This window comes from Cavia porcellus, unplaced genomic scaffold (assembly GCF_034190915.1).
Source record: "Cavia porcellus strain 051 isolate PalLab524CR breed Dunkin Hartley unplaced genomic scaffold, mCavPor4.1 scaffold_25, whole genome shotgun sequence".
Classification (NCBI taxonomy): Eukaryota; Metazoa; Chordata; class Mammalia; order Rodentia; family Caviidae; genus Cavia; species Cavia porcellus.
The window spans coordinates 33,592,367-33,606,470 of NW_026947508.1; the positions used below are offsets into that span (position 1 = coordinate 33,592,367).

At 40.6% G+C, this 14,104-nt stretch overlaps 1 protein-coding gene across 11 annotated transcripts in view; it reads left to right on the forward strand.

The window, feature by feature from the left end:
• Positions 1 to 10,391, forward strand: part of Foxj3 (forkhead box J3) — a 126,925-nt gene extending 116,534 nt beyond the window's left edge. For 10 of the 11 annotated variants that reach the window (XM_063236180.1, XM_063236188.1, XM_063236187.1 and 7 more), the window contains 4 exons: positions 2,220 to 2,321; positions 2,728 to 2,919; positions 5,228 to 5,335; positions 7,396 to 10,391. In XM_063236180.1, coding sequence (XP_063092250.1) covers positions 2,220 to 2,321; positions 2,728 to 2,919; positions 5,228 to 5,335; positions 7,396 to 7,511 — 518 coding nt within the window. In that variant the 3' untranslated portion in view covers positions 7,512 to 10,391. The remainder of the gene's footprint in view (positions 1 to 2,219; positions 2,322 to 2,727; positions 2,920 to 5,227; positions 5,336 to 7,395) is intronic. The other variant, XM_063236189.1, reaches the window with a different exon arrangement.
• Positions 10,392 to 14,104: the final 3,713 nt, after the last annotated feature.

The following is a 14,104-nucleotide window of genomic DNA, read 5'->3' on the forward strand; positions in this document are numbered from 1 at the left end:
AAGCTTGTATTTGAAACTTCATTGTGGCTCTTGTGACCTTGGACAAATTACTTTTAAACTTGTTATTTTCTCATCTGTAAAAGCAGAATGCTATGCAGTATTGTTATGAAGATGATACTGAGAATACAGATATGAACTGTCTCGATCAATGTGCTTTCATCTAAGTATTCATAATGTTGTCTCTCTTTTCTACCATTGCTGCCAATTATCTAATAGAATAATGGATTGCAAGGGAAGAAATATTCTTTATATCTTACTTTTTAAAAGTATATATTACTCGTAAGATATATTCTCATGGTTTCTGGCACTTCTCACAGGCCAGGCAGTCTTTGTGCTATGCATATGGACTGCAGGGTGAGTGAAGTTATGCAGAGTACCATCCTTTCCTAAGCTTGCCTAGATGACTACTTATAAATCATACCACTCATAGATTTTTATCCTGGAAGAAAGATTTCTAAATGCTAGACAGTGCTATATCTCAGTCTTCGTTTAAAAATTAATCATTGTTGGGGGCTGGGGGTTTAGCTCAGCAGCATAAGCACCTGCCTTGCAAGCAGGCAGTCGTGAGTTCAATCCTCAGTACCGATAAAAATGAAAAAGACCAAAAAAAAAAAAAAAATTAATCATTGTTTTGGGCACTTTGATTAAGGTCAAGAAAATGAACTTAGGTGGTTTGTGTTGTATTTCTATTTTGACTATTATACAAAGCTTAAATTTTTCTGAAACTTTCTATATTTACAAAATGAAAACGTAATATATTTTTGGAGGAGGATTAAATGAAGTAAGATGCAAAAATGCTTAACAGTGTACCTTTAACTTAGTCAACAGTTCAAACTCTTTTAAAGTCAATTACTATTGTCTGCCTTTAAACATTAAAATATTCTTCAGAAATTTAAGACTATTACTACTACTATTTGGGGGATAGACTAAAAAGTAGAGACCAGGGTATTGGTAGAAGCTTATGGAAATCTGGTCATACCTACCTTGTCATTGAGGTCTGCAGTGGTGATAATAATTTATACCTGTGAATTATATACGTCACATTGGTAAGATCAAACTGAGTAGGTTGTTAAAAACAGAAAAAGTATGGAAGTTGAGGATCCATTTCTCCTTATCTATGAAGTTCTGATGGCCTAGAGGATCTGAGTCTGATAGACTTTAAATGTTTATGGCTCATTTGGGACATTAGTCTCTTTCCCCAACAAAGTTTTCCCTGAATTGCTAGTTCTTGAGATCAGGGTCACATTATTTCTGACTCTGGTTCATTGTTTATTTTTAAAAATCTATAATTGGCAAAATTTTATAAGTCAGATAGCTATTAGTGGATATTTATTAATAAAAAAATGTTGCAGCAAAAAAAAGTGATCTTAACATTACCAGAATAACTTAGCAAGTCACTAAAAGAATGAGTTTCTTTCTCTGTTTACTACCGTCTCATCAAAGGCAACGCTTGCTTTACATCAAGAGTTGGACTGATGACCACTTGGTTATACAGACTATGGAGTCTTAAATTCTAGTGACATCACATTAGGAGATACCATTCCTGTCTAGAAGTGTCCTGACCAAGATTCACTGGCATTTCTCACAGAATTCTCAGTCTTCTCTTTTACTACCTTGTCAAAAGTACTTATGTTAAGGCATTTCGCTTTTCTAAGGTTGCCTCATAAGAAGGATCCACTCTTTCAATAAGATCTGATCTATCTCCCTTAAGTCAGTGTATTACATTTTATTGTCTATTACTTCTAAATGTGAACCTTCCTTTGTAAGTAATGGCAAGCTTATCTTTTAAGATCATAAGAAGAAAGAAAAATGAAACTTTAAATAGGGGGAAATATTATTTGCATGAATTTTCCTGCCTGGTCTTTTATTTGTATTGTACAAATGAAAAGAATGACTTCAAGTTTTACATTATAAGGTGATATGGCAGTTTGCAAGCTGCATACCACAGGTTAAAAGACTTCTGTTAAGTCTTAAATTCATTGTGGGATCCTTATTAAATTATGCCACCTCTGGGTTCAGTTCTTTTATTTGTCAAACAGGGAGAAATAATATCCATTTTGCTGGTCTCAAAGAGCAGATCATCCCACATCTAATGTAAAGGGTACAAGTTCCTTTCTAAGATGACAAGGATCAGCCAATGTAAGGAATAAGATCATTATTGTCGCCCTTTAACAAGTTCCTTAAACTTTCTTAGAATTATTGTTAATATTATCTTACAGGTGTTTCAAATGATTGGTATGCCACACTTGATATGCTAAAAGAAAGCTGTAGAATTGCCAGCAGTGTTAATTGGTCAGATGTAGACCTTTCCCAGTTCCAAGGTGAGTGCTGGTTCTTTTTGACTTACAATAAAACACACAATCCTGTTTTCTTTAGGAGATTGTAAGTTTCTTTGTAGTAGAACAAACATTTCTTTATACAAAAGCCATTTCTGCTGCAATTGGTAGTAAGCTTTAAAAAGAACACTGTAAAATTCCTAATAAAATATTTTGGCTAGTTGATATAGCCGAGGATCGCAGACAAGAGTTCTGAAACAAATTTGGACATACTTTTTAATATTGGGCTTTGGATAATCTTAAAGTGTCATTTTTGTTGTGTGGACAAGTCATTACTGTAATGTGAAATGGGCCAGTGGAAAATGTGATGGCTGAAAAAACCATATCTTGCTATTTTTCTTGCAGTGTTTGCAGAACTATTCTAACTGTGTATCAAATGTTTTCCTCATAGGTCTGATGGAGAGTATGAGACAGGCAGATCTCAAGAACTGGTCTTTAGATCAGGTTCAGTTTGCTGATCTCTGTTCTTCCCTTAATCAGTTCTTTACACAAACTGGCCTTATCCACTCACAGAGTAATGTTCAGCAAAATGTTTGTCATGGTGCCATGCATCCAGCAAAGCCTTCCCAACACATTGGAACAGGTAAGAGCCTGGTACCTTGTTTTTATGTCTCATAAAAAATTCACTGACTGTTTTATGTAGTTTCATATGTTGATCACTGACAGTGATCCATTTATATCTTTCAATTTGAAAGAAATGAATGGTAGCAAATTTATATGTATCTTTAAAAAATTGAGGTAAAAAGGCTGTCTTTTTCTGTTGGCGCCTTATGTGATTTATTATAATAATTAACTTTCCTCTGTGATCTTTAACCTTGTATTGTCATCAGCATGTGTGTTAAAGATATGTAGAAGAACACAGTTATAAAGTTACATCAATTTAAAGTATAAATTTGGTGAAAATCAAAATGCATTATGTTTTCTAAGAATGTTAAAGTTCAAAGTTCTCTTGAAGAGTAGATAGAATGGCAAGTTCTTATTGTTTGGGCTCTATAATGAGAATACAGAAAAAATGAGAAGTCATGGCAATTTTATGTGAAAATAAAAGTGTTAGGAATGTGGCAGAATTTCAGAAAATTAAGTATCTTTTAAGTAGATGTCCTTTTATTCCTATAACTCTTCTCTAATTTCTACCCTTCCACCTTTAAAGTCAGAATTACTAAACCAATAAAAAAAGAAATGAAACAAAATTGAAAATCAGTTTTGTCTTTTGGTTGTGATTTGAACTCTTAAGGATACATAGAAAGAGCTAAGACTTTTTAAGGACATAGGAAGTATAGGAAATGACCATATTCTGAGCTTTAAGTAATCTTACAATGTCAGTTTTTGTCACATGGCCAAATCATTACCATGATACAAAATGGGCCAATGGAAAGTTTAATGACTGAAAAAAAAAATCATGTCTTGCTATCATAAATGAGTGACCATATTATTCAGAGTGCTATGATCTGGTGTAGTTTTTGGAAAGTGTGCTAGGCATGCATATGATGACTGATCTGCACTTGGGGAAAGGGGACCCCACCTTCCCTAGAATGTTAGATCTATAGCTTAACTTTTCTCCTGAGTCAACTATGATCAGTCAGAGAACTTAGTTCTCACAGAACTATGTTAAATAAAGGCATGTTGCTTGGGAGGTGGTGACAGGGGTCAGAATTTTGGGATTCTGTTCCTGGTTGTCTCATTTCTTCTTTTGCCCTGTTTCTGCAGCTACATGAAGAGATGTTGGGTTAGGTGAGGTTGTCTTGGAGTCCATCTTAAGCCTGAATACAGATCTAGCTTTCCAGTGATAGATGAAAATGTGTGAGAAGTGAAATTCAGTGTGCCTTGCAAAATTTTTTATGGGAAATATTTGAGTTTTTGTTTGTTTCACTACAGAATTCCTATAATTCAAATTTACATATTTGTGTGAAATACTAGAAACTCTTAGAGAAGGATCCTTCCAAAATTCTAAATGTTCCTTACAATATGTACCAGTTTTATGAGCCTTCTTTCTATCAGTTATTTGAGGAGGGCTTATATGATTTGTTCCCCTCCCTATTTGATTTATGGTTCCACATAATTCATATCTCAGAGCTATTACACTTGATGGCTTCTGTCAACAAAAATACATTAAAACCTTATGAAATACCATTTGAATGAGATCTATGTTTTCACATCTACATACTCCATAAATAATACAATATTAATCACTTTTGCTTGGTGTGACGCTTTTACCTTATCTTTACTGTTACTTTGTGTCTGCCATTCACTTTGTTAATTAACTAACTCGCATACAATTGGGCTACTTCCGCGTTAAGAAAATTAGAGTAACAGAGAAACAGGGAGTAGTAGAAAGAGCTCATGAATTATGGCAGTAATAGTGAACCTTTTAAAACTTACAATGATACAAACAGCCTACTGTGGCACATGTGCCATATGTTCACCATCACTGGGTTAAGATTCTAGTCCTAGCCCGTCAAATCCATGTACTTTTGGGCAAGTTGGGTCAGCCATTCTCATCTTCAGTTGCCTCATCTGAAGAACGGGGGTAACAATCCTGTCTTCTCCCTTTGGGCCTAATGGGAAGGTCAGATGAAGTAATGGATACAGAAATACTTTTGAACTGTATTGCAGTGAGGTATGTGACAACAGCAGTGGATATAACTTACAGAGTTAGGACAGCACTGGAATTAGTAGCAGTATACTCACACCCATCCTGGCACCCTGTTCAAAAGGTGAACTTTACTTTTTTGGGAGAGATTTAGCATCTGAAAGGAATCATTTGTCCTTCTCCCTCCTCACTTTATTCCTGTAATTTAGTTTTAGTCAATAATTGCATTAAGATTTTAATGCTTGGTTTATTTTATTTATGGTAACATATTTCCCCTCATTCTGCTTTTTAATCTGATTAGGAAATTTGTACATAGACTCCAGGCAAAATCTCCCTCCTTCTGTGATGCCACCCCCTGGTTATCCTCATATCCCACAGGCACTTAGCACTCCAGGAACAGCTATGGCAGGTAATATGTGTGTGCATGTGTTTGGGGCGGTGCTAAGGTTTGATACTGAAAACGAGGGGTCCCAACAATGAGACTGGTTTGGGAAGGAGTGAACTTTGTTTAGAGAAGCTGGAGTGCATAGTATCTTTGAGAATATTTGACTGACAGAACTTTAGCAGGCTGCAAAGAGCACAGTTTAATTAACTTGTGTGGATTCTGTTCCTTTCATTCCAATGGAGTTTCCCCAGCTGTAATTTCCCAGAAAGTTTGTTAAAAAGGAGGTAAATTTTAGGAGTTACCAATACTAGTTTAAACTTTCCCCTCAGGGTTCCTTAATTGCAGGATAAGCTACATTTTAAACTACATTTAGCCAGAGGACCCTGGGGTGTATTGTAGGGAGGGAGCTTAAGGATCACCTAGAAAATGAAATGGGCTCTCAGAAGGAGTGTGCTCGTCCGGGCCATCCAGTTTGATGAATGACCAAATCCAGACTCAGAAGCTGATGTATATCTGGCATCTTGGCACATGCCTGTAATTTAGCTCTTGGGAATCTGAAACAGGAGGATCACTGCAAGTTTGATACCAACCTGGGCTACGTACTAAATTCAAGGTCAACCTGAACTAAGTACTAACAACCTGACTCAAAAAGAAAGACTTGATGTCTAGAGTGAGAGTGTCATTTTTCTCGTTTACCACACTACCCTTTACCTAAGCTGTCTGAGGAATAGACAAAAGGTGATTGGAATGTGTGTGAGGAATGTTAAAACCTTGAAATAGTTGTGTGCTAGGCAATAGTGAAGAAAGAATTGGAACCTAGCGACACGTCCTTTGAGAAGGAAGGAATGTTGCCTGTTGTGAGTACTTGCTTGTCTAACAATTTGTGAGTGGGATGATCTGGTAGTTCAGGCTCTGGAGCCAGATTGCCAGGATTTGAATCCTGATGTTCACTGCTTAATAGCTGTGAGAGGTCAGACAAGTTACCTAACTCTCTTGCCCCAGCTTTTTTTGCCCATAAAAGGAGGGCTAAGGGTGCCGCCAGCTTCTGGGGTTGTTACAAGTAAATGATGGTTTTGTGGAAATCATGTAAATTAGTACCTGACAACACAGTGAGGAATTTTTAAGCTTTTGTTAAATAAATAAAAGACATAGACAATTCTATTATTACTTTGATATACTGAAACTCTTAGTGTTTTGTAAAATTGGACATTATAGGACTTATGAAAAAAGTAAGATCAAGACTGCTTGAAATTTTGTAATTGGATTACTAACAAATAATCAGTAAGAACTCCACAACAGTTAAAAAGATTCGCTTAATTTTTAATAAAAGAATGAATTCTGAGGGCCGTAGCTCAGTGGCTCAAGCACGACTGGTAAGCTCAAAGTCATGAGTTTGATCCCTGGTACAAAAAAAAAAAGAATTCTGTATGTGTCAATCTACTTTAAAACTAATGACTTTGGTTTAGAAGGGGCTCGGTCAGGATGTGATACAGGGCAGCACGCGCTGCAGTTGGGGAAAAGCAAACAGACGAGTGATGCAAGAACTGGAGTGGTTGTTTCCCACCATGTGCTGCTGTCCTGTGAATTGAGACTCTCTGTGTTCACTTGCTCACTTGGTGGCCCAAAAATTAATTAAGTTGCTGTTAAAAGTTAGTCTGGTATAATCTGACTTCAGTGGCATGTTGACATTATTCTCCTGTTTACCACTCTTGTGTGTACCAATTTGTGTTACCAGAACATTTGTGTTAGACCAGAACCAATAAGAGAAATGCCTGCATCAGCTCTTTCTCGTGCTTCCTCACCTTGTATCATGGAGAGAGCACGGCATTTGGAGTCAAGTGAACTGTTACGTCTGGTCTCAGTTCCTTTTTATCTGACTTGGGATAACAAGCTTATTTTCTTAAAGCATATCCCACTTTTACCTATGGAATAAAGATGGTAAAGGTGCTTTGTTAAGCGTGTCTAGGTGGGCCGGTGATGATGAGTGCCGTGCCCGTGGCACATAGGAGGTGCTCACTAAGTTCGCTTGCTTCTTCCTTTCTTTTCTACCCAGTCCTCTACTGACCTTGCCTTCTCCCTTCCAGGCCATCACGGAACTATGAACCAGCAGCACATGATGCCTTCCCAAGCCTTCCAGATGCGGCGCTCTCTGCCCCCAGATGACATCCAGGATGACTTTGATTGGGATTCAATTGTGTAGGGTTTGTTTCTGCAAAGCTTGGACCCCAGCATCACTTCTCTGCAGTGAAGGGAAAGGTTTAAGAGAATCCAGTTGAGAAAACAAGGTTTCCAATCGCTTACCAATGTTATCAAAAATTCTTTTGAAGACAATCAAAATGATTTTAGCTGGATAACTTAATTGCTTTTATCTGACCCAAACAAGTACTACATGTTTGTCTCCCTGCAAACTGCCCTATGTAGCTCCTAACTGTTGTGTGATTTGGACAGCTTTTTGCATATTTGTGTCAGTTTGATGTTAACCACAAGTGCCAGACTGATTTTTTTCAGGCAGAGCCTATTTTGCTGCAAGCAGTTTATAGATACACATGTGTAAATATATGTACAAAAATTACTGAAAAGCTTCAGTTTTTCTAATTGGATTATTATGTATTGAGAGTAAAGTTACTGTCAGTTTTTATTCCTTGTTGGGCTATTTTCTGCAGGATGGTTTTCACTAAGGTAGGGAACTAAAAGGGAATAGATTTCTCCAAAGCCCAGTTTCTCTTATTTAATCTTTTTCAGAAATGTGGGTAATAACAAATTCTATTCAGTAATTCAAGAAACCAAGAGCTTGATGCTCTCCAAATAATCCAGAGGAGCATGTTGCTCTTGAGCAACATGAAGAACTGACCAAAATTGTTTTAATGTTGGGGGCGGGGTATAGAGTATATGTTGTATCTTGTTGATGTCTGTTTCCTAAGTCTGCATTGTAACAGCTCTGAAATTTGATTAGAGGCTAGGCGTTGCTTGGGTCTTTAAGCAAATCAGTGCCTCTACATTCACTTACATATTTATTTTTCAACAGTGTTTTTTAATATTTATTGCCACCTTTGTGAATGCTCAGCTTTTATTGGGTTTGCTAACACGAAATATGGTGTCTGAAAGCACAGAATTATTTTTCTTGGTAAGAGTTTACAGATGAGACAATCAGAGGGACAGTCATCATTCTCTAACACCACTCCTTTACGTTTCTTTATCTTAGCATTCCTGCTGGTTGAGACTTAATAGCTAAGTTAGACTTTTCTGGAATTTGAATCAGAGTCCATTTGGGTAAGAGAATGGCAGGGCAGGGTTTATGCAGCAATATTCACCACTCATTTTCTTTCCATTTAGGAAGCACTGACAGCAGGTAGGGCTACAAACAGAGTTTATTTGCCTCAGTATTTAGTACAGTTATAAAGTGGTTACTGCTGTTACTGTGTCCCGTGTGCACCTGAAATTGTATCACTTTCTTTGAAAGGAAGCTCTTCTTTTAGAGATTTTTAATTGTTCTGTTTCATATCTTATCACAGTTCCTTTTTATAGATTATCTGAGTTTTACAATGGAGCTAGAAGAAATAAGATTTTTTTTCCCCTAATGAATAGGTTTTGAATTGATTCTTTAGCATGCCCCCCCCCCCACACACACACACACCGTCCTTTCAGTTTAAATGGGGGAAAGGGTTCCATCAAATTGAGGAATAACTGCTCACTGGTTGCTGTTTTAGCATCTCTGATCTCTATCAACCATGCTGTCACTTTAATTAGCCTTAGTGTTGTTTGAGTGATCTCTACTTGAAATAAAGTTTTGTTTCTCTCTATATGTATGTTTGGGGAGGGGAGAGTGTTGAGTGTGTGTGAACATATGTTTGTTGGTTGGTTGGTGGTGTTTTTTTGTTTGTTGTTTTTTGTTTTTTTTATTGGAGTGTTGCCTTCAATGAATTACTGGGAAGCCAGCCATTCTAAGGGATGGTGAGGTTGGAGAAGAAGAGCTCTGTGTTTCTCTGTTGTTTGGACCCTATTTGGCATGAAAAAGGAAACTCAGTTCCAGGCCCTTGGATCAGTGAATATCAGAGGATTCTGGAAAGGCAACCAACGGGCCCCTCTTAGAAGGATCAAGGCAAGAGGAGATTGCAGCCTGCAGAGTAAAAGCTTGGAAAAAGGAGATGATTTTCAGTAGTCTACTAGAGTCACTGTTTTCTAGACACCAAAATAGCTGTTTTGAAACTGTATGAATTGCTTGGATAGCAATGTGCACTTTAAACAATTTGGGTATTGGAATGCAGCCTCTTAAACTGAATGGTTTAGGTAGAACCACTGACTGTGATTTTACAAATTATGTGAAGCTGTTTTCCCATTTGGCAATCATTTAATGATTTTCAGTGGTCAATATGAGTATTTAAACTTACAAGAATGACCCGGGAGGCAAAGTCTCCACCCATACGTGTCCCACTCTGCTGTGTGTGATACAAGAGACCCAGGGGCCCAGGACAGGTCTTTTCTAGGAGCTGTGGCCCAACAGGGCTACCTGGTGAGGTGTAGAATGCCCCTAGCGGCCATTCCTGTTGGTAATTGTTAATGCAGAGTTCTGTCTTGGATTTAAATTAAAGACTTGGGGGAAACAATAATAAATGCCTGTAATCAAACAGGGACACTCTGTCCAGGAGAATAATCCGACTGGCATTTGTGGCAGTTTTTGAAATGTAAATGTATTCACGTGTGTTCTTGTAAATATGTGTCTCTCAAATGTCCTTTGAAGTGGGAGGGAATCAATCTGGGGATAATTTCAAATGGAATAGAGTATTTTGATATTGTTCATTCAGAGGGTGATGTGTACATATCTATATTGTATATATGTGATGAAAATGCATTGGCTTTTTGTGCAAACACAACCTGCTTTCTGTACTGATGTTGGACAGTCAGTGTTTTAATGTTTCTACAGTTTTGCTATTGCACGATTTCATATTCTGCCTCTATGATGACCGATACCCATTCTTTGTAACTGTTTAGTGCTGTAAAGAAATATTCCAAGTGTCATTAGGATTGTTGCTGCCAGACCTAATATGCATGAATGGCACTTAAAATAAATATGTTAACTCTATTTACAATACTGACTGTTCTTTGTCATTCATGCAGGTGAGCTAGTACGGCTGGAGCTGGTCCAAATGCCGAAACCCCGTGGCCAGGCCACACCCCGGGCCAGGCTCTAGGGGTGTTTGAAATTATGTCCCAATGCATTCCTGCCACAAAACAATGCTTGCTGTCATTCACTGAACTTCTCAATAGTTGTATGAACTTGGAAAAGTTATTTAATCTCTCTGAGCCTCATTTCCTCATTTATAATGCCATCATAAGGATAATACCTGCCTCCTGGAGTTGGGGTGTGGTTACACCAGACAGTATATTTGAACATTTAGAACAGCACCTAGAGCGCAGAACCTGCTGGTGATGTTTGTGTTAGAGCTACAGGAACAGCTCAGGTCAAAGTGTAGATTCCTCGGTGAGAGGTGTAGATTCTTTAGTTGAGAAATGACAGAGCTGAGATGTGAGTCCAAGTATCATGTTCTTTTAGAGTTTGGTCATCCTAACTGAATTCTTCATCTTGTCTAAACCTTTGTTCCCTGTCTTATCCCTCCACTGCCTTCCCAGAGATCTGTTTCCAGAAGGTGACAATGGAGTTTTGTTTCTTTCTTTCTTTTTTTTTTTCTGGTACCTGGGATCGAACTCATGACCACGTGCTTGCAAGGCAGGTGCTTGCCCCAGAGCATTGTTTTTTTGGGGGGTTGTTTTGTTTTTGTTTTCCTGAGCAGACAGTGTCAGCCTTCCCATAACAAACCAGAGATGAGGAACCCACAGTTCTGTCTGCCCAGGGTAGAGAGCAAATGCCAGCCCAGGGAAACTGGCTTGGGAGACTACTATGGAAGTATTTGCTGGCAAGGCAGGATTCTGGGGGTGAGAGTTAAATCATGAATGAAGGAGGAAGGAAGTTATTTACCTGGTAGCCATTTAGAATCCTTGTACACAGTTGTATTTATAATAAGCTGATAATGCCCTGTTGCCCCATTTTACAGAAAAGGAAACAGCTTTGGAGAGGTTTCACAATGAAGTTGCACCATGAGTATATTTAATCAGAGCACGCAGATTCAGTTTCATATGTAGTACTTCATCAAAAAGAAAGGGAGATTTTAATGTTATAGTAGAGTGTCCTCTTAGGATGGATATGTGGCCCTCGTGTGACGTGGTAGATTCACTGCCTCCGTGCAGTTCCCTGTGTGAGCATGTCATCACCGAGCATGATCCGTGGCTGAAGATACCTTGACAGATTGCCCTTGGGTGCAAACCAGCTGCTGTACGTGGCACTTAGCGATAAATTACAACAAGAAAAACTGGCTATGCAGGGCTAAGATGCAGTTTTCCACATTAGTGAATGTTCAGGAGTGATTTTGAATACCACTGCCTCAGCGTAGTGTGACAAGTCAACAAACACGAAGTCACAGACTGCCAAATTAGATTTCACCCCTGTGTGAGGGGAGTGTGCAACTCCCACCTTTCAATCGGTACTGTAAGCAACATGGAACTCGGATAGGATGCATGTTGTTTGATATTTTTTATCCCATGTATTTGATGCAAATAATATTCACACTTCACAATCGCATACTGATACTATGGCTGGTAGTTTTACTGCCGACCTCATCTTACAAAAGAAGATAAACTCATTCATCCACGCTCATCTGGCTGGTGATAGCAGCTGTAGCAGTGGAGTTGGAATTTCAAGTCTAGGCCATACAGCTGTAGTATCTGTATCTTTCACCAGCATAGTGCTCTGTCAGGTGCTTGGCCCCACTGTGCTACCAGCAGAAAGAGAATGCGACTCAAACCAAAGTGAGGCTGCTGTGAGTGCCTGTGGCCGCCAGAGGGCAGATCTGCCGGCTGTGTGCCCCTCCTGTTCTGGAAGCTTCTTTTATGTCAGGATTTGTCCTCCCTTTCCCTACAGCCCTTAGGGTGGAGTGCCCCTAAACAAAACTAGAGACTCCAGGAACCAGCAGCCTTCAGCACACGCGTGCGCGCGCACGCATGCGCACCTCCTCCTTTCCAGGGTTTCTGCTAGTTAGAGGGGCCGAGGAGCCTTATAGTTGTGAGTGCTGAATGGTGAGCCCAGCCATGCTGATGCTTACTGCTCCAACTCCCAAGGTTAAGGTCAGCAGAGGTCATCCCACCATCAGTCCCCAACTCTGAGCCTCCTGAAGTTCTGTTCCTCTTGTGGCACTGGCTGACACAGGCTCATACTGTCTGTGTAGTGTGGTGTGGGCCAGCCACATACCTGTCCTCCACATCCCTGAGCTGAGCCTGAGTAGTAGGCCATAGTGCAATGGTGGCAAACCTACAGCATGCATGCTGCAGCGGGCTGTCTATCACTAACAGCTCTAAAAGGTTTGCCATCACTGCCTTAATGTCGCCACACACACACACACCAACTCCTGTGGCTGTCACAGATATAATGATTATTGCCACCATTTGCCAGGTTCCTGCCCGGTACTTGACAGCCATTATCAGTCAGCACTCCCAGCTGTCTTGTGAGGTTGGTTGTTATCTGCCTTTTACTGCAGGGGATTGCCACCCGCAGAGGTGAGGTACTTTGCCCGAAGGTCATTGCCGAATGAGGGGAGAGGCTAGGAGCCCAGATCCGCCTTGCTCTGGTCTGCTCTTCCCACAGAGGCAGATAGATTGCCTCTGCACGACACACTCTAGGTGCCCTTGACTTCCCTCATCTCCCCACCCTGGCATACTCTACCCCAGACCCAGCTGAGGTGGCATCACTAGATAGATGGCACCTGTCTTGATTGGAGTCCCCAAAAGATCAGAGACAACTTCCTGTTTCAGATATGGCAATAAGGCTGTCAAAGGACACTTCCGCCCTTCTCTGTGATGTCAGCAGGCAGAGGCAAGAGTAACCCCCTAGTTCAGAGAGAGCATGCGCTTCCACAAGCCTTGTGGCTTCGAAGCTGTGTGAGGGAGACGGTGTGGGTACTCGTGACTGTGCCGTCCAGCTTCTGAGCTATTATGTGATAGTGCAGACTGTGTAATTGTGGCTGGCACTTCGTCAGTATGTGCTTATAAGCTCCAGACAGGAGGCAGCTGGGTTCTCAAATTTAGTGGCATATTAGCCTCCTCCACTTCCAGGCTACCCTATCTATAAGACTGGGATCCTGCTGGGTTCCCAGGCACTGAGCACTGCTGGCTAGCATGGATTCTTTTTTCTTACCACGTGCCTGGTTTGTCCTTGCTGCTGCTGTTCCTTTGAACTGGATGGCAGACCCATACCTGTTGCTGCCTGCAGGCAGCCCCTACCCTGACCCAACCCACCACAGAAGCTGCTCTGTTATGCCACGCAGCCTGAGCATATTCCCTGCACACCCAGGTTAACACAGTACTTTAGACAATGCGAAGAATGCAGATTTCAGGTCAGAAAGACCTAGACTCCTTCATCCCCCACCCTCGCCCTCTCCCGCCCTCTCCCGCCCTCTCCCGCCCTCTCCCGCCCTCTCCCGCCCTCTGCTGTCTGCTGCCAACTTGCCAAGACCAGTTGACTGTCTTGCCCCGTGGTCTTTGCCCCTCCCCTGGGCTCACCAGGCCTTCTGCTCTCAGTGTCACTACCATGTGGTCTTTCTGTGCCAAGCCCTGTTACAGCCTCACACTGCTCAACCCCTGAAGGCTTCCAACTGTCACCAGGTTAGAATCAAAGTCAGGGTTTAAAGCCTCCCTCTCGCCTTCAGCCCATGCCTGCCTCTGCCCTCTGTGCCGCCTAGCTCCAGA